Below are 25,506 nucleotides of genomic sequence, written 5' to 3'. Positions count from 1 at the left end.
CCAACCTGTCTTACAGAGCAGCTCTCCCAGCCCCTCTCTACTCTTAAGAAGTGTATTGTCAGTATAATCATACACAGTGAAGACAATAGGCAACTCAAACACTGGAATTAACTGTTTAATCACTTGCAAAACATAAAGAGTTCACCACAAATAACTCTCATCTTAGTTTACCTTTTGGTTCTATTAAGACTTCAATTTAACAAATACATGCAAGCTGTGTGTTGCAAGTGACACCAACAACTTAATTGCTTTACAGAAACCAGAGTGCAATATTGACTTTCATTCTGAACCTATAACAGCATTAAAGATCAAATATACAGTATATCAAAGTAGATCTAAATAACAATCATCCTATTATCTAAGCTCACATTTTTATGACACTGACAGCAGGGGGTCGTCCTGAATGTCTCTTCCCTCTCCAGACATTCTTCCTCCACCAACAGGCCTTGCAGCCCAGAGCCTTTCTCAAAAGCTCCCCCGTCCCCCCCTGGATGTGGAAAACGAAGGGGTCCAGGCAGGCGTTCAGACAGTACAGCAGCTGAGAGATCTCCACTAGCAGATTAACCACCATAGACACGGTACACCTGTTATGATGGTCAAACACGGTGAAGAAGATGATACAAGCTATGATGTGAAGAAACTGGCCCGGTATCCAGCACACCAGGAAGTTGGCGATGAAGACTGCGATGAGCCAGATGGTCTTGTCGTGGCCGTGTATGCCGCTGATGGCCCACTGCTGGCGAGACTCCTTCATCCTGGCCATGATCTTCACATAGGACGGGATGATGAGCAGCAAGGGCACGGACACCTGGATAGAGTAGTAGGACATGAGGTTGTAAGTAGCTCCTCGGGACTTGTACCTGGAGGTGACCACCGCCCCGCAGTAGCGGATGCCCCTCTTATGCTCCGTGTAGACGATGTTGGGGTAGCTGAGGTAGATGAGGAGGATGGTGATGGCCCACAACAGCAGGGAGACCAGGCAAGCGTTGCGGTGGGTGCGTACCATCCTGGACTCCAGGGGGAAGACTATCGCCAGGAAACGGTCGATGCTGACGGCACAGATGAACATGGTGCTGGAGGTTAGACCCACAAAGTGGAGGATGTTACCCAGGATGCAGACGGAACGGCCCATCGTCCAGTCATAGTTTGCGTGTAAGTAGAGCGCCCGGGGGGGCACAGAAGCAAGGTAGGCCAGGTTACACAGTGCGAGGTTCAGGACACCTATGGAGCCAATACTCCAAGGTCGGGATGGTCTCAGACAGGTCCACAGGCTGCAGAGGTTCCCAAAGATGCCTAGCAGAGACAGGGTATGGTAGATAGGAGGGATGACATCGGCAGCGCAGTTGTAGAATGATTCACAGCCGTGGTAGGGGATGATGGGGAGGGAGAGGTCGATGGTGCTGTTCCATCGACAAAGGCGCCTGGAGTAGTTCGTAGGCATGGTGCTCTCAACAGGGTTCCTGAATAAAGGTAGCAAGGGACAAGAGTATCCTGAAACATGCATATTCAAACATTAGTCTAAGTAGTCATTTTCAATCATTAGTCTTAGTAGTCATTTTCTCAAATCTGTACAATACCATACATTGCAAATATAAATATGTATTTTAACATATGCCTTTGCTTTGCATATTTTTAAATTGAGATTTTCATTAGCAATGGTGCTACACTGATTTGAGAGTTTGAATACTGTATATCATATGATACCTAACCCTAACCGCTAAGAAATCAACTGTAATGTGCTTAACTTGAAGACCGGATAGAAATACTCTAATACATAATAATATAATGAAATGAACTATCAGCACCTACCCTTCGAATGAGCAGACTTTGAGAAATGATCTTCGGTGTGTCTGTAACTTCACTGTCACACATTTTCACCATAACACCGCTAGAGAAAATCATACTTTATGACTAATGCTCATGGTTAATATGACATCAACCAGTAATGGATAAGGTCAGTGGAAGGTCAACGGTTCCAATTAGATCCCAGTAGACCAATAGAAATGTCAGTTCTTGGAGATCTTTTAAAAGGGCAAATTAAATCACGACTTCTTCATATGCTCTTTCACAAATCCTCAGAGGACCTCTTCGGACATTCAAAGCTCCAAAAGGGATTTGTCTCACCATGTTTGAAGTAATTTTAGGAGTAGGGTAGTAGTGTTTCAGAAATGTACACCCAGCAGCCAACATTCATTATGATATTTTATTTAAAGGTTCTTTCCTTTTGATAACACTCTAAAGATAACTGTTACTGACACCATATAAAAAAATACTGCATATCTTTAAAAAACTGGCAGAAAACGGCTCAACTTTCCAAAACCCACCATCATCTTACAAACACAAAGATTAGTTATGTACACATGGCCCATTATAAGAAATGCTGTTACACAAAAAGAAATACACACTTTTTTCCATTTACTTAACATTACCAAACCATGGTCTTAAATGATTCAGTTAAACAAGTGGATGGTTTTTAATATTACATGTCGAGTAACCTCTAGCAGCACATAATACAAATACAGAATAATATTACAACAACTCTGTTCTTTTCACCCGTCAAAAGTGTTTCATACATACATGTTCCTATTCCTATGACCGTAACTGTATAGACCTGATCAGGACATACATCAATGAACAGGTAAAGGTGCTCAGGTAAAGGTCACTAGCACTGCAGGTTCAATGACCTGTCCATCGAGTCCAATTAAGATCGCTAATTAAGAGAGTTTCCTATGAAAGGATCTGCTTAGTGAATTTAGTCAGTTAGTGTAGCAACCCAACATGCTGTAGGAATAATCTGCTGAAATGTTCCTGAACTCTAAATTCACAAGGATCTGGTTTGCTTATTTCTTATATAAACATGAAGGTATTAAAGGTTCCCCCACTCCAATATGGAGTAAACACATCTGAAACAATCCAACATCAAACAGTACAGTACTATTATAACACAAACAGCCTGTCTGTCTGCAGATCGTTTTCCTCCAATAGACCTCATCATACACTCTACAAGGCAGAACATTGTTGGACACCCTTACATGTATGTACAGAGTTCCAGATAGCTTAATATGTCATTCATCACATCTCCTCTTTAACAATAAGGGCAAGAAAAGTAACAGAAAAAGTGGAAAGAACTGCTAACCAAACACTGTGGATGTCAGTTTCTACATAAATAGCTCAAGTAAATCTATACATACATCTTTGGGATCTCAGTTAGGCACGTTAGGGTAGTGCCACTTATAAAACAAGACAAAACAGGTGTGTGTGCAGTCAAGACATAAATAAAAAAAAAGATGTTTCACACAGACATAGATGTATGTATGTTCATGTCTATATTGTTGTTGTTAAACCTGATTGTTTCAACCACACGCAAGAGTCTTGAGGACAAGGCTATATTAACCAAGGCCTTTAGTGCTTATATGACAGACTGGGTTCGAACCCACCTGCATGCTTGTTAGCTTGTTGAGCTAAAGCCTGGACAGTCTTCAACTCTCAATTCAAGTTTCTTTTATAGCATGTCGAACCACTTGTGTTGCATTAAGTTTGAGGGTTATTTTTCAACCCTAGGGGGGCTAGTCTCGGCATGGGTCGCCAGACTACCCCCCCTTCCTTCTCCTGTGGCCTCTCACTGGGGGAGTCCACCATCTTGGCCACACCTCCGACTTTCATCTGCATCAGAGGAGGCGGGGTCAGGGCGCCACCTTTCACAGTACATTGTGGGCTCTGTAGGCTGTGTCCGTTGATAGCTGGAGGAGAGGTGGATCCTGTTTCTGCAGGCTGCAGGTCAGTGCCAGAGCTGACCTTGGAGTCCTGCGTCTGCTTCTGCTGCTGCTGGAGGTCTTTGGAGGCTTCAGCCTGGCTGTTCTCACGGGTCCCAACCAGGTCCTCGTCCAGCTTCAGGAACAGGGGGCTGAGAGAACGCTCATCGTCCCCGTCTCGGATCTCCCCGGCAGTCTCCATCTCTCCCTCCCCTGTCTCCCCCGTCAGTCTGCTGGGGAGAGCTGGTTCCCGGATGCAGTCACTGATGATCTGCTGGTTCAGGAAGACAATCTCGTTCAGGAGAGAAGACAGGCTCTCGTCCTCTTCCTCCTGGCTGGAGTTGTCATCTGTATCGTCATCATCGTCCTCACAGTCTGGAGAGTTATCCAGTGGCTCTCCCAGAGGGACCTCCCCATCCTCCAGCCCAGCCCCAGCTCCCTGCCCTGGGGTGGCGAGGGGCCCCTTCCCCTGGCCTGATGGAGCAGGAAGAGGGGCTCCAGAGGTCTGGGGCTCAGCTGGGGGTTGTGGTGCTGCCACCAGTGACAGCACAGTGGGTATGTTAGGAGCTGGAAAAAAAGGAAATTAAATAATTATTGTCTAATTCATAATCCAGTCAAGGCATTTATTAATCAAATTCCATCAGGTTCTTTCCTTTTGATAACACTCCAAACATAACTGTTACTGACACCATATAAAAAAAATACTGCATATCTTTAAAAAACTGGCAGAAAACACCTCAACTTTCCAAAACCCATTATCATCTTACAAACACAAAGATTAGTTATGTATGTATGTACAAAGATTAGTTATGGCCCATTATAAGAAATGCTGTTACACAAAAAGAAATACAAACTTTTTTTTTCATTTACTTAACATTACCAAACCATGGTCTTAAATGATTCAGTTAAACAGGTGGATGGTTTTTAATATTACATGTCGAGTAACCTCTAGCAGCACATAATACAAATACAGAATAATATTACAACAACTCTGTTCTTTTCACCCGTCAAAAGTGTTTCATACATACATGTTCCTATTCCTATGACCGTAACTGTATAGACCTGATCAGGACATACATCAATGAACAGGTAAAGGTGCTCAGGTAAAGGTCACTAGCACTGCAGGTTCAATGACCTGTCCATCGAGTCCAATTAAGATTGCTAATTAAGAGAGTTTCCTATGAAAGGATCTGCTTAGTGAATTCAGTCAGTTAGTGTAGCAACCCAACATGCTGTAGGAATAATCTGCTGAAATGTTCCTGAACTCTAAATTCACAAGGATCTGGTTTGCTTATTTCTTATATAAACATGAAGGTATTAAAGGTTCCCCCACTCCAATATGGAGTAAACACCTCTGAAACAATCCAACATCAAACAGTACAGTACTATTATAACACAAACAGCCTGTCTGCAGATAGTTTTGTTCTAATCGACCTCATCATACACTCTACAAGGCAGAAATTAAATAATTATTGTCGAATTCATAATCCAGTCAAGGCATTTATTAATCAAATTCCATCACATCAAAAACGTGTTTTTCCTACGAAAGGCAAACACAAGTTATCTGCTGAGTTAGTAGTGTGTAGGCCTAGAGTTGCGCTGCTGAAGATCTTACCAGGATCGGAAAGGGAGAGGGAAGGACTGTTGACTTGAATACCCTGGGACATGGAGGGGATGTTGATGGTGACTGAAGCAACACCTGAAAATTAAAAATCAGGAGAAAGATTCAAAATAAATATTTCTAAAGCAAAATTGAGTCAAGAATGCAACTGGGGTCACCAATGGTGGAATTACATCCCTCTGGGAACCCTTGTAAAAGGGTACACATCCCTCTGGGAACCCTTGTAAAACCACTGCATCTTCATCTTAAAACACTATTGAACATGTTGTCAAAAATAATTACTAATACTACTTATAATAACTTAAGAGCTGTATACCATTTAGCATACTTCCTTGTTCCAAAGCACGCAAATGGAGTACGATAGTGGGTTTGGAGCCTAGGGGGTGCTGTTACAAAACAGAATTCCCAATTGATCTCCTCATGTTTCACCCCTGTGGGCTCTAACAGCCATGTCTACGGCTCTGTCCCAACCTACCTGGGGTGTTGGAGGGCTGCAGGCCCAGGCCAGTAAGGCTCACCACGGACAGCATTTTGGAAGGGATCATGGTTGGATGGAACAATGTGGAATCATCTACTGGGATTGGGAAGGAAAAAAACACAATAACCAACAATATATCTTAATGTATCTCAACGTATATAAACACACAACTATGGTCTAGTTCAGTGAAGGCAGAAATCAGAGGACGGGCTCATTGTAATAAATGGAATGTATTACAATGAGCCTGTCCTCCGATTTCTGCCTCCACCAGCTTCCACTGGTCGAGTTAGTGCTAGGCTCTTGGGTCAATTAACTGCCATTGAAGACGCGAGGATTAGGCTTAATCTAGATCAGGGAAACCAGCTCTTTCTTTCTATACATGGATGACTGTGTGACTGTATTTCAAAACATCTGGATCCAAATTCTTTTTGCAATCCAGGATCAGATCGAGTTGGCTGATTTCCCCTACACAACAAAAAATCTGCCAGATAGAAAAAAATAATGCGCATCATTCTGATCTAGATTAACAGTTTTGAAATACTGGGCCCTGGGGGCAATAAAGAAGTGTTGAAATGAAGTCAATCGACCCCATCAGGTGCAGAAGTAACAGCAGAGTCTAACCTGCGGGGGACGAGGGTAGTGGTTTCCTACGAGACAGGATGTTGGGGTGGGTCCTGGGCCTATCCTTGTAGGGGCGGGACCAGGGCGTGTCTTGGGGTTTCCGTGGGGACTGGAGGAGGGTTCTGGCCTTGGCCTGTGGGTCAGAACCAGAGGACCGGGGGGCAGGAGGGGGGGGTGGAGCCTTGGTGTGGGTCAGGGGGGACAGCTGGGGGGGCTTGGAGACTGGCTTGGGCCCAGCCTGCTGAGTGCTCTGGGAGGGCGCCGGGTGGGCTCTTCTACGAGAGACTGATGAGGAGGGGGCTTTAGAGCCTCGGTACTTCATGTTCCCCTGTTCCTCCATTTCCTGCTGTCTGGAACAGATGTCCCTAAGCTTCCTGAGGATCCCCTCCTCACTCTTTCCTGAGGGGGAGACAGGTCAATGTTACTGGGTTACTGCTGTATGTCGTGTTTGTTTGCTTTTAATTTTTTTTTTTAAAAGATACATAAGTTGTATTCTGACTGTTTTTTTATTTTTATGTTTACATAGATTTATACAAAATGGTACTGAGTGGACTATCCATTTTTTCCCATTCTGTTTATTTTGTTTAAATATTGTGTGATTTTATCTGTCTTCATGTTTCTTTTATTGTATTCCCTGTTGCCATGTACCTTGTTCCTACAGGGCTCTTCTGTAAAGGATAAATCCTGGCAAATAAAAATGGATGGATAAACAAATGAGCAGACAGGAGATCAGAGTGACGTTGTGTACAGCCCATTACCTGACGTCTGAGCGATCTTCTTGATGTGGGCTGCTCTCTGTTGGTCAAGAGATGTCTTCAGCTTCTCCAGTTGAACACATTTGTCTGACAGAACACTGATCTCTTCTTTTGCCTGGGATATGAAATAAAGAGGATACCTTGTATTCATATGAGGGACATTTCAACAAAAAAACTAATAAGTCTAATTTGTTTACATTCAAAGAACAAATTAAACGCATTTCCCCGCATGAATACCCTGTATTCCACATTGGCTACATTAAAATAAAGAGTACACTGTATTTCTTGTCAGACAGTAAGTAAGTGAGTGAGAGTGAGAGTGTGCGTCATACCTGACTGAGGAGGTGCCTCTTTGAATGTGATGGACGGAGGTCCAGTGTCTCTCTTAGTGTGTCAAAACGCTCCATAAGCTCCGCCCGGCGAACTCTCTCTAGCTTGTTATGCAAGACAGCCCTCTGAGGAGAACAAGAGAAGATAACATGTACTCTGCGTCCATATTGCAGGTTACTATTTTCATTTGTATTTAACCATCTCAATCATCTATCCAGGAAGTTCATTGAGGTTGAATGACCTCTTTTACAAGGGAGACCTGGTTACACTAAACACTGGAAGGCTCTGCTAAATTATAATACTTGAAGAACACCATAAAGGGTTTTTAAATTCCTTCATAACACAGCAAGCAAGCAAGCAATGAGGTATGCAGGGAAAACATACGTTTGGTTTGGGTTGAGAGTGTCTGTCTGCAGATGATGTATGTAGATTCATGTCCAATGCATTGTTCATGCTTTCTTCATCGTCCACGGTCTCAATGTCCACAGCGTCCTCTGCCTCCTCTTCCTCCATCCCCTCATCCTCCTCTTCCTCCGCACTAACAGTCTCCTCCTGAAAAACAGATAATAAAAAGATCTATAAGTCTAAGACAATGATGTTGATTAAAAGTATGGTGGAACACTTTCAAGACATCCTGAAGAACCTCCCCCCACACACACGCACAATAAAAGAATAAGAGAAGCTTTAAACATCATGGTTGATGTTGTATTCTTACACTGAGAATGCTGATGACATCTACATAATTAGCGTCATCGTCGTCAGATGAGTTGTCCGTTTCCTCCTCTGTGTCGTACAACAGGTTCACCACAGCTTCTGGGGCCAGTGAGGACCTCTCTGCTGCACCCCCCATGGTGCCGTCACTCTGAACCCCCTCTGTGGCCCTCTGTGGCTGGGGGAGCTGGGGTCGAGTCTGCCTAGAGACTGATGAGGAGGCTTGACTCCCATGGTTCACCTTGCTCTGCGCCTCCCTCCTCTTCTGTTTTGAAGAGATGTCGTTGATGTTCTGGATGATAAGGTCTTGAGTCAGTCCTAGAGAGAAAACAGGCCAGTAAAAGGACGACTGATTAATGTATTGCTTATGTATGCATTGTATATGTGTCTATATCGCCAACCTTTTTATGGTGTGTCTATGTCTAATTTGTTTTTAGTGTGTTATGATTGTAACTTGTTTGTAATGAAAGTGTTTCTGTGTCTGTAATTTGTTTTGTGATGTATGTGTGTTATCGTTCTGCTGTCTTGGCCCAGGTCTCTCTTGGAAAATATATTTTTATCTCAATGAGACTAACCTGAATAAGTAGGTTCAATAAAAAAAAAATCTAAATATGTTTATTGTCCTTTGAGAGAAAGTCTTTCCACAGTAACAACATGTAGAGTCCATTACCTGATGTCCGGGAGATTAACTTGATGTTAGATGCTATGTTCTTGGCCAGAGATCTCTCCTCCTTCTTCAGTTGGTTCTGTTTCTCTGTGAGGACCTTGATCTCCTCTTTTGCCTGATGAACATCAGATAATACATGGTATCATCATTAAATAAATGCGCTTCCGCTTTCTTACAAGTAGCCTGGGAACCAAATACCATATCACATGAACTTTATAACACTCAAAATGGCACTCCAATTCATTCTTACACAGTACAGAGTAGATGCAGTAGTGAGGTCACAATGAAAGAACACAGTTAAATGAAAGGTGTTTCTCACCTCACTAAGGATGGAGACCTTGGTTGCTTTAAGATCTTCCAGCTCCAGCTCGTTTTTCAGACGCAGGAAACGCTGGCTCATCTGCCCGCGCCGACCCTTCTCCTGCACTTTATGGAGGTGTAGTTTCTACACAAAAAAGAGAGGAAGACATTATCACAGTCAAAGTTAATGACAGTTACAATATAGCATATAATACTGAGAGGCAAAATAGAACTCAGATACCTGAAGTGCAGCATAAAGGGATTCTTACTGTACCTCCAAATAACATAGTCTACCTTTGATAATAATAATAATTAATAATATATTCACAAACAGCCAAACCAACTAAGGCCTCTCTACTAATGTCTGTGTAAAACAGAAGAGGATCATGTGTACAAAGTTGAGTTCTTACAATGAGAGAGTCAACAACATTCTCTCCAACAACATCCTCCTCCTCTTCGGTCTCGTCAGACGAGTTGTCCGTGGTTTCCTCCTCCTCCTCCTCCGTGTCCTCCATCAGGTCGACTACATCCTCCTCCTCCACCTCCGTCTGCGAGGCCCTCATCACGGACACTCCCCGGTGCCTTGCCCTCTGGACCCCCTCCACACCCTGGACCGAAGGTCCGCTGGTCTCACCCAGACAGACCAATTCCAGATCCATCACATCAGGGTTAGATTCTACACCCAGAGGAGCCTTAGTGTTCTGGATAAGGGAGGGTAATGTGGTGAGGTCTGAAGGCTGCTTGGCTCCTCTGGTCCCAGGGCCAGCTAGCGCTGCTTGGAAAGGGACCGGGGATTTACTAGAGGTGCCTGGAGCTGTCTGGGTACCTGAGGATATGGACAAGGCTGAGGCGCTGAAAGAAGCCTGCTCATATGGAAGCACCTTAGTGAGGCCTCCAGCTGTAGAGCTGAAGTCAGAGCGAGATGTGGGTGCCTTGGGGTCTGTGTTGCTACTAGAGCCTACAGTGGAGACACTAACAGCTTTGACTCCTGTGTCTGTCCCCTGGTGCACAGGAGGAGACTTGTCCAGGGTTTTCTGGGGCTGCAGAGGGGTAAAGGACCCAACCTTGACCATAACCTTGGAGGGGCCCTGTGTTGACACCTGGGGGGACATGGTGGTGATGATGTTGGGTGTCTTTCTGCTGCCGGTGGAAGGGACAACCCTCACAGAGCATGTTCCCTTCTCGCCTAGTAACCCATGGGTGGGGGTGGGGGTCGTTCTCGGTGTGAGAGTGGGGGTGGGACAAGGCTGGAGGGTGGACGCCAGGCTACTAATGACAAACGTCTTGGTCCTTTGTAGGGGGGTGACCTTGGGAGGGGTGGGGGTAGTGGTGTGAGAGGCATGGACTGTGGTGGTGCTAGTGAAGGCAGGGTCACCGGGGGTCTTGAAGGTGGAGGGAGAGTTGGTGGTGGGTCCTGGTGCAGTGCAGAGAGGAGAGGTTAAGGAGATTGTTCCACCTGGAAAGACAAAACATAACATTTATGTTATAATCACTTTAATATTGTGTATCATTACATAAAACCAGTGTGTGTGTGTGTGTGTGTGTGTGTGTGTGTTAGCTGTTGTGAGAAGCTTAGCTGTGTGGCGAACTACTTGCATCCATGATTATCTGTATGACCTTTGTTATATTTTGGGTTCTTTGATGTAATGCTTTACTGTGAACACAAATAAAGTATTCAAGTGTGTGTGTGTGCGTGTGTGTGTGTGTGTGTGTGTGTGTGTGTGTGCGTGTGAGTGTGCGTGCGTGTGTTGTTACTCATAGACTAGATTGTATAACTGTTGAGAGGGCAAGGGGAAATTTCCACTCTAGGGTGAAGGGGAAGAAATGGAGTAAGTTCAGCTGACACAGACGTATAGAGCTGAGCTGACAGTGTCCAGTCATATCTACACTGTACATTTCTATCTGAACAATCTAGAATGTTCGGATGCTACAGAATATTTTGTATATTTTCAGCCACTAGTTCTAAAATGAGCGCTCACAAGCCAAAAACGGGTCCCAGAAAGAGGCACACCTCCCCAATCTCACAAGCAAAAGATTAACTTACAAGTTTGCTGGCCTTAAACTGAGGACTGTGTGGTCTAATGAGATATGAAATCGATTAACATTATATCAACACCTTTATCTACTGTCACTCACTTTTGGTCATCACCAGGTTGGGGTTGAGGGCCCGTAGCTGGCTGAGGGGGACCAGCTGGATGAGCTGACCGTTGGGGTTACGGTACAGGGTGGTACCAGTCGTGGAGGGGACCGGCTGCAGCACCATCCTCTGGCCGGGGGTGAGGGGGGCAAGGGGCTGGGAGGGCAGGCAGGGCATCCCCACGGCGGTGCTCGTCCCTGGGACTGGGATCATCAGCATGGGGGGCCTGGTGATAACATTGCCTGGGGGAGAGGACATCAGGGGTGACAGGGTTGATGCTTTTCCTCCTGGAAGACAGAGGAGAAAGCATGGCAACAATGATATAAAACAACATGTCCTTCATAAGGGTTAGCACAAAAGCAAGCACCAAACCAGAGCTGGGACAACATAGAACATAGAACATTGTTTCAAATACATTAGGCGTGCTAAGATTTAAACAGACAAGCAACACACAGAAACAGCTTGGAGTATTGAGTATTTGAATGGATTTTCCTCAAAATGTTCCTGACAGTATCTAAGGAAGCAACATATATAACTAAAAATTAAGTAGTCATATCTTGAGCCCCATAGGGCTAGAAATATGTCCAAAACACCTTGCAGACACTCATTATGACAGAATCCCTCTCTGATAACTGTGTCTGAATTATTCTTTCGGAAAGGTCACTTTATTACGCTGTAATACACTTAAGCATTTTCGTTGTCATGGTAACACAATTATGTGGATTACAGCGTAGTAAAGTGACTTTTCAAAAATGTAAATGCAGACAAAGTCTTCAGAGGGGGATTCTGTCATAATATTAGTTGGTTTGGAGTGTCCAAGGTGCAAGGTGTATGTGGCATATTTCCAGAATGAATGGGGCTTCTACCCTTCTCAGTGGTGAAGAGAGAGGACACAAGGAATGAAGGAAAGACATGAGACCTGTTGCCAAACAGCTACAGGTAGCCTACAGTTACCCTACAGAGCTGAGTATACCTGTTTTGGAGCTGGACACTGATGGGGAGATGGAGCCAACAGTGGCTGCAGACACCAGGGCGCTGGCACTGCCTGTCCCCTGGGGTAGAGGTTCTGTCCCTGGGAAGGCCGTGGACACCACCCGGACTTGACCCGACCTGGTCTCAGAACCAACTCTCAGTTTCTGCCTCCTCTGAGACACGCCTGGTCCTTGCACTACCAGAAAGGTAGGGGGTGCCACCGCTGGTTTCTGAACTGTGCCCACAGACTGGGTAGATGGAATCTTCAGCAGTTTGCTGGCAATCTGATCGGCCACAAACTCTTTGAAGACCTTTTCCAGAGTGGTCACAGTCGTAGTCACTGTTGGAGCAGAGATCAAGGAGGAGGTTCAGTGTCCCGTGTGTCATTCGTGGTGTTATGAATATTCATGAGTTATGAATAAATATAGAGTATTCATGAGGTATGAATAACAATATGGATATTCTTCTGCGTATATGTCTATGTAGGGAGGGCACTACACTAAAATACTGTAATGCAATGTAGTGTGTGGAAGGCAAATCATGTTGTATAACTATAATTGCATTTGTTAATCATTTTGTATAACTATAATTGCATTTATGAATCATAACTATAGTTGCATACATTGAAGAACACAATGCAGAGTAATATGTATGTACAATCAAGGTTAGTCTTTGAGACATGCACGTATGGTTGGGTGCTGGGGGGAGAGATAACTGGAAAGTACCAGCCCCATTAAGTCATGGGATCGGAATGTTGGGAAACTGGAAGGGAGAGAGAGACTTATACGGCCATACTATGGAATGTATAGGAAGCTTTGTCTCCTATAAGAACTGCGCCCTTTTCTCTGTACCCCCGACTTACTCTGGTGATCTCTTAGAGAGAGACACTATTGTACTCCTGCAAGCTTGTATTAAAACGTATTATTGATCATTGTTATTAGATTTGTGTGTGTCACTGAATTTTGTAGTTCGATAACCAACCAAATTTATTTGGGAGAAAGGAGTATTCCTCCACAAGTGTAAGGCCCCGGCCACATCAGTTCATACAATCCTTTAATTACGGATTGAGCCAATGCTTTCTCTATAGGAGTCATCCGTTGATGGACAACGGAAATGACAAGGGTCTATCCGTGTCCATTTCGGCAGTTTTAAGGTGTTGAACATTTCACAGTCCGTTCATCCGTTTAGAAAAAAGGTTTCGTTTGAGTTGCTAGGTTGCATTGTTCAGTTGCTAGGTTATTTCAAAAGTCACGCCCGAATTCCACGATCAAATCATCAGTTTTCTGATCGTTTGGTGTGGGCGTGGCCTAATGATAGGGAATAAGCATACTACTGTATACTTACTCCGCTTCAACAACACAAGATAACATTAATAGTTAGTCAACCATTCTCACCAGTAGGAGTGGAGGCAGCAGTAACTGCAGTGGCTACACTGGTAGTAGGAGTGGCTTTGGAGGAGGCCATGTGAGCCAGCTCCTCACTGGCTGTCCGTAACCTGCCTGTGACGTAAGCAGCAAGCCTATTGGCTGGGTGCAAGGCACCCATCTGACCCAGTTGTAACTTGGCCTGGGGGTATGACTTGCCATTCACCTGCAGATATACACAGAAAACACTGTGAGAGCTGTGAATGCATTATCCTCATAGCTAAACACACTGAAGCACAGTAGGGAAATTAACTGAATATTAGTGGCTGTTTTCCCAGACACAGATTACACAGATATTCCCCAGGACTAGGATTAATCTGGGTCCAGAAAACTAGCCCTGGATGTCTTTTAGAGAGAACCCTAGGTATAAAAAGCTTACCTGGACCAGTTCCTGAATAGAAACGTCTTGCCCCTTCTTATTGGCTATGAGGATGCCAGCTGGAGAGATCCCTGCTAGATAGGGCAGGGCCAGAAGCTCCCTTTTCTTCTTGAAAACCCTCTGTTCCATCTTCTTCTTCTCTTCATCCATGTCTTCCCTTGATTTTTTCACCTCTTCCTCACTCGGTCTTACCTCTTTATCCTCCTCTCTCTGCTCTTCTTCCTCTTCCTCAATCTCCTTTTGCCAGTCTTCCACACCCTCCTCCTCCTCCAACCCTGCCTCCTCCACCCTGCCTCCTCCCTCCTCATCCCCTGCTTCCTCCTCCTGCCCTGCCTCCTCCTCCCTCTCCCCAGGCTTGGCTTGGGAGATGTGGACTTTGTAGTGGACATAGCAGCTTTCCCCGTCGCTCCTCATAATCTGAGAGAGCGGCTTGATCATGTAACCTTTGACACGGAAGGGGTTGGTCAGGTTGTCCTGCGCCATGTGCTCACACACCACTCTCAGGACGTAGTTCCTGTCCACCCTGTTCTTCCATTTACACTCCGACACGATCTCCAGGCGCTTGGAGGGCTCCACTAAGGCGGTGGAGGGCTGTGGGTCAGGGGAGGACTTGTCCAACGACATTTTGGGATAGCTCGCTAGATCTAGAGAGAAATTCAACCACAGTGATGCATCTTAGGCCATGCCTTTTAGAGGATATTGGGATAGCATGAAATGATTCGTGTTGAGACTTTGTGATGGGACTTCTCTGAAATAAACTGTTGTCAATGAGGATGTCTAGTTTGACTCAGTATATATGTAGTGTAGGTGGGGAATGCCTGAGTAGCAAAACCATCAAACTCACCAGGTGTCGACTCTATGGCTTTGGACTGCTCGTCATTGTCCTGCAATAGACATGTAAACTGTGAAAATCATTCCATAAGAAAGCCAGTCAAAATGTACGCTCATTCCACAATAGAACATTCATTTCATTGTGATGTTGATGACCAACACTGGTCTAATTGCCTTACCTTCTGTCTGGTGAGGTCTGATTGGTTCACTTTCTTATTCTGGAATGCTCTCACTCTGGCACAGGTCATGCCCTCATCTCTCTCTCTCACCTGAACACATACAATCATTAGACAACTGGGACACAGTCTGGGACATTACATACCAACTTTACACAGCCAATACATGCTCAACTTTAGGCCCTGGCCACACAAAAATATGGTATCCCGTTAATTACATATTGAGCCAATGATTTCCCTATGGGAGTGATCTTTTGACGAACAACAGAGATGTTGGGTCTGTCTGTGTTCGTTTCATACGTTTTAGAAGTTATTTACAGACAAAAGGTTTGAAGGAGTTGAACTTTCCACAGCCGTTTTTCCGTTTAGCCAATTCGAAACAAGGTATTGAGTTGCTAGGTTGCATTGTTCAGTTGCTAGAGTGTTTCAAAAGTCACGGCCGAATTACACGGTTCAAATCGGACAGTGAATTCATACCTACACATTCGTACCCGTTTTCTGATAGTTTGGTGTGGCTGGGGCCTTACAATAGTATAGATTTGAGTGGAAATCTAACTGGAGAAATCCCTTCCATTCCTCACCAGTTGAGGTGGTTGTTGTGTGGAGCCAGTGGGTCCGTCAGGTGCAGGTGGAGGATAAGGCAGGTAGACTGGCGTTGGAATGTGCATGGGCTCTGGGTCCAGTTCACCATCTTTCTGCTTCCACAACGTTCTCACACGCAGGGCAGGTTCAGATACCGTTTCTGTCTCTTTCAGAGCTGAAGAAAAAAAAATCAACACTAGGTGAGCAGAGAAACAATGATCAATGAACCACGAGTCATTACAACCTTAGGATACACATTGTGACATGCACATTCATTTTAAGTCCCAGTAAGTGGGTATAACTAACTTCTGTCTGTATATAAATCTTTTAAAAAGCTATTCATATCGAGCCTCATTACTAAGTTATATTCAGTAGTTCTCTTAAGAAGGGGACACTCACTGTACGCCATCCTCATCCTCCTCTTCCTCTTCTTCTTGGACGAACCCTCCTCCGATGTACTGGAGTCTGGTCCATCTAAGTTCTTGAGCAGGACCACTTTCTGCCTGAGGCAACTGCAGCCGAAGATACAGTCCTGCTTGCCACAGTGGGTGATGCGGCGCTCCTTCCTCAGGCTGGAACACACACAGCCCAGCCGGCAGAAGTCGTTCAGGCAAGGAGGGGCTCTGCGTTTTATCACCTGAACGGGAGCGGTGGGGTTCTCACTCACAAAGCCCTGAAGAGACAGAGGGAACAAATGTTGGTGTGTTACTATGGCTCATTTCTCACAGAATATCTGAGTGTAAAATACAGTGGAATCATATAGTACAATAAACTTCAGACATAAGTCCATCTTATCAAACATCAAAAAAGTTCAAATACAAGCTTATCTTTGAATACATAACAAAATGCCAATCTCAATCTCACTCATTTTCCAATTCTGTACCAAGACATGGCCCCACACTAGACAAGACTATGAACAGAACTAGAAGTAACTTCTCTACCCATAAGGTGAATAGCGATGTGAGGGCGATGGCTGCCCTCTCCTTAGAGATGCAGGTGCGATGTTGGCCCTCCCAGACCACCCCGTTTTCTAGATCCCTCTGTTTGAGTAGGGCCTTGGTTACCACAGGTGTGGGGCGGGGTTCGGCAGTGGTAGGTAAAAGCTCAGAGTCCGATTCCAGAGGAGCCATATCAGCTGAAACAGAGTCCTGGGATTGGGAGGACCTGAGCTTCTTCCTCTTCCTTTTGATGTTGTTGTTAGTAGTACTGTTGGTTACTGGGACGGTGTGATCCACCATTGGGGCCGATAGTGGCTCAGACACAGAAGAGTACTGGGTTTGGGGTTGTAGGCTCTTTGATTTGGTCTTTTTCATCTTGATAGTGTTTTCAGTGTTGGGGATTATAGGAGCAGCAGGGTTATAGACATCAGCCCAAGTGTCCAATGGGGGTGCAGACAAAGACAGGTCAATGGTTTCAGTTTGTGGAGGTTTAGGGTTTTTCTTCTTTCTCTTTTGGACAGTTTTTTCATTGCTGGGAGTAATGGGAGCTGTAACCACAGTGGCTACTGGGGTGGTTGGGGGCAGTGGTTTTGATGCAGCTGTTGGTTGTACTGTAGGCACTGGTGTTGGTGCAGTTGTTGTTTCCGTTTTGCTATCCTTGGACTGCCTTTTCTCAGATTTTCTGGATTTTTTGGGACCAAAAGAGGGCAGCTTGGCTCTTTTGGATGGTGGGATGAAATCAATGGGGAATGTGGACATGGATGCAGGTGTTTGTTTCTTAAGCACACTGTCCAGGGTGCGGACGTAACTGGTACTCTTGGTAGGCAGCTCGTAAACCACAGGAGTGATCACAGTCTGGGAGGAGAAACTTGCAGCACGCTCGTCGATCAGCTTCCCCTCATTGGCCAGGTACTCATCCAGCATGTCACTGCAGAAGGCCGACAAGTTCTTGGTCACAACGTCTGCGCTTGGCCCAACTGTAAAAACAACATGATACATTTCAGAGAACATGGAGGTCAATGAAAAATGTATGTTTAATGGAAAAAAAATATTTGTATTAGGTATTTGTATAGCTTATCAAGTCAGACCATTTGCAGGATTATAGGATAAACTTTACCTTCAAGCTTGGAGGTCGAGGGTGGTGAGTCTTCAGGGACAAACTTCTCTCTCCAGCCTTTTATCTGGGTGACGTCTGTTGTTTTTCCTGTCCTGGAAACAAAGGGGACCGAACCACCTGGAAAAAATGTATGACAATTAACCAAGGCCATTTACATGACATAAATAAAACCATTCTCTTATAATGACAATAATGGATTGTATTAGCACATTTCCACCAGGTGCTCAAAGTGCTTTGTAGCTGTATCTCCAAGTTGCTGATTGTCATCTCAAGTGACCAAAAAACATTTTCTCAACCATTATACTGTGCAAACAAACATAGCTCCATCAGGAACTACTAACTTGGAGAAGGTTCCAGTCCTGAAGAGCCCTCTTCTGGTGATTGGAATGGTGGAGTTAGAGGGAAACAAACACCTAGGTACTGCAGGTCGATGGTCAGAGTGGGATCTAGCAAGTTCAACTTCAGCCCAACTTAAAATGGGAGTAAAACAATAAAATTGGGGGAAATATTATTTCAATGGGTTTTGCATGACAGGTTAATGGCATAAATGTAATCTTATCAAACATAGCTCACCAACATACTGAATCAGATTAAACCTCCAATTTAGTGAATTACACTGTAATAATATCTAATGAGGGCCATAATGTTGGGCCCTATACTACTGGGCAAGTAGGTTATGCTAGGTCAATAAGATTTACTATCAACTTGTATTTCATCCCTGTGTACTTTGATTGGGCTAGTCATGTCATTTACCTTCTTGCAACACAGGGTGTATGACCTGTCGATGTTTCATATGCTTTAGATCCCTCAAAAGTACCTCCTCAAAGGCAGCTATTATTTCTTCTTGGGTTTCTGGACCTTCAACTGAGAGAAAATGATTTAATTGGACCATCCAAATGTTTCCATTATAGACCAGCTTAGAAGCATGACAGTTCAAATCTGGCATTTTCCTTACCATTCTTTGTAGTTTCTGGGGTTAATGGAGGTTGTGCAGTCACCCCTTTAAGTACTGGGTCCCCAAGGTGGATTCGTAGTGCTTCCTGTAATTTGTAGATGATCGCCTTTATAGACACTAACCATTCTACATCTTTTATATGCCTATAATTCAAATATTTGCTTTTTTTTATTTATTTTTTTAGCAAATCTGGTATTTATTACTTATTCATAGCAGAAATACGTTCTAGAAATGGCCACACCATGAAATAACAGACATAATTCTCTTTCACCATTCATTTGCAAACTAAAGTCCGCCACACAATCTCCCTGTTACCTTGGAGGTGAAGGACACGAATAGCTGCTCCTCCACTTCCTCCAGATTGGGATGCATGTGGACGTCTATGGGGCCACCAACGAATGGGACGTCATCAGTCTTAGTAGATTTCCCTTTTCTAGATTTGATCTTAGATTTCTGGGGTCTACTACTTCGAGTGGGCCGAGTAGAACCTGAACTTTGTATACTAGATGTTTCGAGACTTGGAGGAAACAGTTCAGGATCCACCTCACTGCTTGGAAAGTGTTCGTCAAGGTCTAGATCATTGTTGATTGAAAAAAAGTTCACGAGATCGGACAGTGATGGGGTTGGTGACAGTGGATCAGCGCCTAATGATGAAAAGCTAGGAGATAATGCCAATGGGATAGACAGTGGAGATGGTGTAGAAGGAAGAGTTGGTAATGATTGATCATTAACTTGGAATGATGCGGCTAGGTCTGTGGGAGGTGAGGATGAGCCTGTCTCAAGTGTATGAGGGCCAGGTTGTGAGAGAGACAACGATAGGGCAGGGCGAGGGGTGAGCGAAAATGGGGCAAAATGAGATGCGAGTGAGAACGGGGTAAATGCTGTTGTTAAAAAAGGGTCAGGGGCAGGTATTACTGGGATTGGTGCTGAAAGACTAGGGGTAAATACAGAGGCTTCGGTTGGTAATCGTTCAAGGGCTTTTAGTGATGATGCAGGGATTGGTAACGTGGCTGGTGTTTTCTCTAACAACGAGGACGTATGTGTAGGCTCTAATGTGTTAGGGGAGGGTAAAGAGGGTTCAGGATCTGGTAATGATGCAGGTGACAATGGCTCCAGAACACAAAGTAGAGGCTCTGGGCTTCGTAACAAGGGGGTTGATGCAGGCTTCAAGGTCGCAGAGCCAAGTGATGATGAGGTAGGGAATGATGGACCAGTGGTGAAGTCCAATGTTACAGGCACATGTGGTGGCTGCTCCTTGACTTGTGAAGACAAGGAAGGGCTTAGTAGCAATGAGCCAGGGAGCATTGAGGACATGACCGTTGATGGTAATAAAGGGGTAGGGGGAGACAAGGAAGGTTCATGGGTAAGTAAAGACTGATCAATGATTGGTAACATTGGTTGAGGTTCTGGTAATAATCTGTCAGTGGTCGAGACCGAAGCCTCAGGGGCAGAGACTGGTGCATCAGAACTTGGAACCGATTGGTCAGTGGTTGCACATGCAGTACCAATAGCAGGTACCACTGGGTCAGGTTCTGGTAATGATATATCAGTGTCTGGAACCAAAGATTGAGTAGCTGGGACTGGAGCGTCAGCATTTGTAACCAAATGATCTATGGTTGGAACAGCAGGATCGGTGTCTGGTTGGTGTGCAGGATTGATGGCTACACCAACAGCAGGACCTGCTGGATCAGTGACTGGGCCAGAGGTTTGGCCAATGTGTTCAGTGGCTTGATCACTTGCAGGGCCAGGAACATATGAAGGGGAAGGTGATGACGTAGCAGGGGGCAATACTTGAGGAGATTTCGGTTTAATCCCAACAGGGCTGGATTTTGCCTTCAACTGCTGAAGATATAGTGCAAGGGCATTCAAAGGCACAGGTCCAGGTCGCTTGTGTGGTTTTGCCTTCTCCTTTGTGGATCCCTCAGATTTTTCTCCTTGTGTTTCTGAGCCCATGGACGAGCTGTGGGAGGCCTTTCGACTGTTTTCACTTTCCGCTGCCGATTTGGGGGATGTCTTCACCAGTTCCTGGGACAGAGATGACTTAAGGTCCTTGTCACTCTCAATGGGTCTCCCTTTGTTATGGGCCGCAACCTTTTGAACATCCTTTGAAGATAATGCTCCAGGCTGAGCAATGTTGTCCTTCACAGGTTCCTCTGCTTTCCCTTTGCCTGCCATGCTGTCATCATCCGCAAGCTCCGCTTTGCCAGTTAGGAGGCATCTTCTCAGTTTCACATGAGACTCCCGAATCAGCTCAGAGAAATTCCGTGGGGGACTTGTTTTACTGCTCAGAGGAGAAGAGGTTAATTATTAGGTGTTTTGCAGTATAACACACATGTATTATGTACACTCATAATGAACACTTAATTAGGAACACTATACTAATACTGGGTAGGGCCTCCCTTTGCTTTCAGAACAGCCTCAATTCTTCGTGGCATTGATTCCAAAAGATGTTGGAAAGATTCCTTTGAGATTCTGGTCCATGACATGATTGCACCACGCAATTCCTGCAGATTTTTCAGGTGCACTTCCAAGCTGTGAATCTCCCATTCTACCACATCCCAAAGGTGTTCTATTGGATTCAGATCTGGTGACTGGGAAGGCCACTGAAGAACACTGAACTCATTGTCATGTTCATGAAACCAGTTTGAGACGACTTTTGCTTTGTGACATGGTGCATTATCATGCTGAAAGTAGCCATTAAAAGATGGGTAAATTGTGGCCATGAAGGGATGCACATGGTCAGCAACAATACTCAAATAGGCTGTGGCATTCAAGCGATGATTGATTGGTATTAACGGGCCCAAATGTGTGCCAAGAAAACATTCCCGACACTATTACACCACCTCCTGAATGAGAAGGTGTACAGGTGTTCCTAATAAAGTGCGGAATGAGTGTATTCTATGTGCGAATCAGTATATGACTGGTATTGTTTCTGAATGCTTATATTGCACATCTGCAACACCTGGTGCCCTTTATGTCCAACAACAGCTGGCTTTCCACAGCAGGGCTTACGCTGTGCGTGCCAAGGCCAATTGCTTTTCCACAGTCACTCCCGGGTCACTCCCGGAATTGAATGTGTTGCTAGTGTCTCCATAGTTCGCCACCTTACAAACTGCAGAATGTAAACAAACTGGAGATCATACGGGGCGGGACTAGAAAGCCCAACTGGAAAATCAAATGGCTTGTTCACTAGGCTCAGAGCACAAGGCTTTGAGCACTAACTAGCTGCCAGTAAGCCTTGGCACGCACTGTCACCGCTGTCAAAAAGCGGCTATTGAGGTGTAGAGTGAGAAAAAGAAAAAGATCTGCACAGACAACATTCAGTTGTTTATATGACAATACATTCATGTTATAGAATATCCGAAGACACACAACTGCTGTGGATAACCTCTATACATTTATGATCTGAAAACGTCTACCAGAATCAAAGAGATACATATTGATTTCTTGCTGTGACATTGCTGAAATAGTGTGATCCCATACCATAACAAGTGTAATTCTACAACGGTTACATTTTAAACACAAAGCAATAATGCAAAACAACTAGCATGTAGCTTGCTGGATCATCTGGAATACTGGACTAACAACTAGCCTAACACTGGAGACCTAGGCATTTTGTTCTTGTGTCTACCTTTTGTCTTCCAACTGATTTTCATCCAATTCAAAAACCTTCAATATACAGGCTGAAAGCTGGCAGATCCATTGTTACTGAATTTGAAAAGAACTTACCAGGAATTCTGTTCAGTAGAATTGGCTTTGGCCGGTGAGACAGATGACTTGACATCAGGTCCATTAAATGTAGCATTCGGTGCAGCCGTGCTGAGGGATCCTTGACCCACTACTTTAGTGCTACGTTTTGCCATCAAAGACTTCAGGCTCTTTTTCATAGGATTAAGCTCCTTGGATGATTTGCCTTCGTCTTTCTTTGAATCATTGGAAGGATTCAGTTTCAGCTTCAGAGCCCATGAGCTGGGTCCATCCTCTCTAAATCCCTTTGCGAAAGGGTTGTAGTCAACTTTGAGCTGAGTGAAACGTGAGTTCTGGTATGCCGTTACAGCAAAAAACTCAGTCTGGGGAAAAGTGACGGTTATGACGTCAGGTCCCTTGAGCTGAATAGCCTGAGTAGCTTTGTCTGATTGAACCACATGCAGGCGTGGTAAGTAGCGGTGCAATGAGTGCAATATGACATTTCCCTCCTGATCCGCGGCATTGTTTGTGAGTTTGAGCTTATAGAATGACACTGGGTTCTGCATCCAGTAGTGGCCAGATGAAGGAGATTCTGGATGGATGAAGACCCGCCCTGGCGCATGCTTCTCAGCTTTTCCGTTAGTTTGCCAATCTTGTCCATTCCACTTGTAACGATTTTTGTCCACTGGTTGGATATCCATGACCAGAGAGTAGTTCTGGAAGGGCTCTAACCCAGAGATGCGAAAGCGGCAATATGGGAACATCCTACAGCCTTGGTTAGTTAGTATCATCTCTGTTTTACATCGGAAAAACTCATTCCACATGTTGTTGTTGTCCAACAAGAACTTGATGCTTTTGCAGGTTTTGTCAGGAGCCAGATTCTCTAGTTGGTTAATGGACTTGGCTGTGGACTTGATCGAGGGAATCGTTGGACCAGTCTTATCAACACCCACTGCTTTCTCATTGCCTTTGTCCTGTCCACCATTGCTTGCTTCGCTGGCTTGTCCTGGTTTAAGGACGACAAAGAGAGCAGGGGGAGCAGCGGCCACAGGCGCTGCCATGGGGGCAGTCGCCCCCTCTTCATGAAGCACCATCACTGTCTTCTTCTTTTTGGCGGCCATGAACAGGTCACGGTCTTCAAGAGGGCGGCCAGCCCCCTCACATCAGCCTGGCCATCTGCTCAATTAGCATCCTAGAACAATAGAAAGAATACAGTAGCCCTATTTAGTTTGATATAAATTGTGTGAATATGTGCAGTCTACAATCATTCCGATGCCATTTTATCTATTGTGTTAAAGCTTGTGAATGTCAACTTTCATAGTTCTAGTTACCCCAGTTAAGCCCTAGCTAGCCTTTCAGCGTCACTTTATGCAATGTCCGTTGTGCTGCCTACTATACTAGCTAGACATGCCAACATAAGAATAGAAATTCTGAGATGGGAAATAAAGGATTATCAGAAAACCCTCACATCAAGTTGTTTCTATGAATGTGTAGCTACACTGTAATTACTTGATTAACAGCTAGCATAGCAAAGTTCACGACCCGCCGTGCTAGTTATTGCACCAAATCTCACTTGGTAGAGATGCTAATGGGTGTTATATAGGGTGGCCTTCATACTTCACTATACCAATCCCTGATGTGGACACACCTCCCCGATGTTCCTTGGTCATCCCACCACTAACACCAGCATAGTGAATAGCGGGGTAGACCAGCGAAGATCAAACTCACAACCTCTCACTTCTCAATCAGTCAAGCTAGTAAATGTACAAAGAGTTAACCAACATGGCGTAGATACTAACAGCTTTTATAGGGTTGTTACAATCGTATGAATTGCTTTCAGTACAGAAATGCTAGGATCACTCAATGTTTATCAGAAACACTTCATCAAGTTGTTATAAATGTGTTGTTACACTGTAATTATATTGTATTACCGTATTATTATCAACTATGGAACACAGAGTACCTATTCTAGTATTATATTAACAAAAAATGCTTCACTCCAACATTGTGCAACTGTAAAGCATTGCTAGCCTATATGACAATGAAAGATAGTAATACAATGTAGGCCTAATCATTAGAATACAGTAATACACAAGTCTAAATTATATGTACTGTTACCAAATAATCGTTCACGTATTGCTTATCTGAGTGAGGTGCTGGTGAGGTTTGGTACTGCAGTATAAGGTAGGGTTGTTCTTATTACATTGCTGCCGTGACCCAGATCACATAGCTGATGCCTATGACTACTCAGTTCAGTGAAAAAAAGTGATGATGTGGACATGCAGTAGCAACGTGACATAACTTTGCCATTTGTGAGACTAAGTCTAATGAAGCTATATCATAGCTACAGTACCATGCATGGAATGAGAGCCCATCTGGTGAATGACAGCTCTTATTTCACACTTGATAACATGTCATGGCTAGGTTTTTTTATTTTTTTTTATTTAAAATTGACCATACCCTTTAGGGTTAAGGTTAACCCTAACTCATGGTTCATGTTCAGTAGCCTGTTTCCAGCAGGACTCATGTGGCAGTACTTAAATAACCTAATTATAATACGTATTAGCAACATTGACAGTAATCCAAATTCATTGTTCATGGGACTATATGCGGAAGGGCTGCTTCACAACAAATCAATAGGCTAGCATCAGTTGTTTTTTTTTTTTTTAAAGTTAAGTGTAGCGACTTTCTTTGGCATTGTTTTAAAAAAAATACATTTGAAAAGCCTATGTTGAACACTAATAATTTCTTTCAAAACACCTGTACTAAATATTTTTCCTCAAATACAGTTGGCAAATACAAACAAGCTGGCGAACCTTGTTCAACCGCACCTGGTCACCAACTTCTGCGATGGCGCGATTGACGACGCGCGAATGTTAGCCAATAAATGTCTTTAGCTATCCCTCTCTAAACGCATGCCAACAATGTATAACCTTTCTCGCAATAATCGCACTGACAACACTCTGGTACAGAATGAGGTGTCTCGGGCCTTCAACGCCCGAAGGCCGATCATACCAGCATGCCCCAACCGAGCTCAATGGCGCGTGATTCCCAAGTCAACATGGTAGTTAGG

The 25,506-nt window shown here is 44.4% G+C and overlaps 2 protein-coding genes across 2 annotated transcripts; both read right to left on the bottom strand.

The window, feature by feature from the left end:
• Positions 1–364: 364 nt before the first annotated feature.
• Positions 365–1,441, bottom strand: LOC310814250 (S-geranylgeranyl-glutathione receptor P2RY8-like; the record flags this gene model as incomplete). The annotated part of the gene is made up of 1 exon (XM_083683548.1): positions 365–1,441. One exon carries the CDS (start codon positions 1,439–1,441, stop codon positions 365–367), a length of 1,077 nt encoding a protein of 358 aa, XP_083539674.1.
• Positions 1,442–2,211: 770 nt separating this feature from the next.
• Positions 2,212–25,319, bottom strand: mgaa (MAX dimerization protein MGA a). The gene is made up of 27 exons (XM_083683547.1): positions 25,250–25,319; positions 22,476–23,625; positions 19,062–21,027; positions 18,747–18,831; positions 18,545–18,655; positions 18,133–18,261; positions 17,792–17,908; positions 16,678–17,651; positions 16,136–16,409; positions 15,736–15,911; positions 15,158–15,247; positions 14,992–15,031; positions 14,148–14,791; positions 13,739–13,934; positions 12,346–12,684; positions 11,372–11,659; positions 9,646–10,691; positions 9,255–9,380; positions 8,939–9,050; positions 8,273–8,586; positions 7,942–8,109; positions 7,560–7,682; positions 7,231–7,342; positions 6,473–6,871; positions 5,849–5,947; positions 5,368–5,451; positions 2,212–4,319 (listed from the first exon to the last, which is right to left on the bottom strand). The coding sequence occupies exons 2-27, from the start codon at positions 23,552–23,554 to the stop codon at positions 3,532–3,534; spliced, it is 9,879 nt and encodes a 3,292-aa protein (XP_083539673.1). The 5' UTR covers positions 23,555–23,625; positions 25,250–25,319; the 3' UTR covers positions 2,212–3,531.
• Positions 25,320–25,506: the final 187 nt, after the last annotated feature.

Source organism: Argentina silus (assembly GCF_951799395.1).
Source record: "Argentina silus genome assembly, chromosome: 13".
Taxonomy (NCBI): Eukaryota; Metazoa; Chordata; class Actinopteri; order Argentiniformes; family Argentinidae; genus Argentina; species Argentina silus.
Note: the sequence above shows the minus strand (reverse complement) of the source record. Positions and strands in the feature narration are given on the sequence as shown.

What these genes read in the sequence shown, in the direction of transcription:
- mgaa (XM_083683547.1), bottom strand. Translation starts at nt 23,554, where the DNA reads ATGGCCGCCAAAAAGAAGAAGACAGTGATGGTGCTTCATGAAGAGGGG. An exon ending in TCTACTGAACAGAATTCCTG is followed by an intron (nt 21,028 to 22,475) that starts GTAAGTTCTTTT and finishes TCCTCTGAGCAG; the next exon opens with TAAAACAAGTCCCCCACGGA. An exon ending in AGCCATAGAGTCGACACCTG is followed by an intron (nt 14,792 to 14,991) that starts GTGAGTTTGATG and finishes ATTTCTCTCTAG; the next exon opens with ATCTAGCGAGCTATCCCAAA.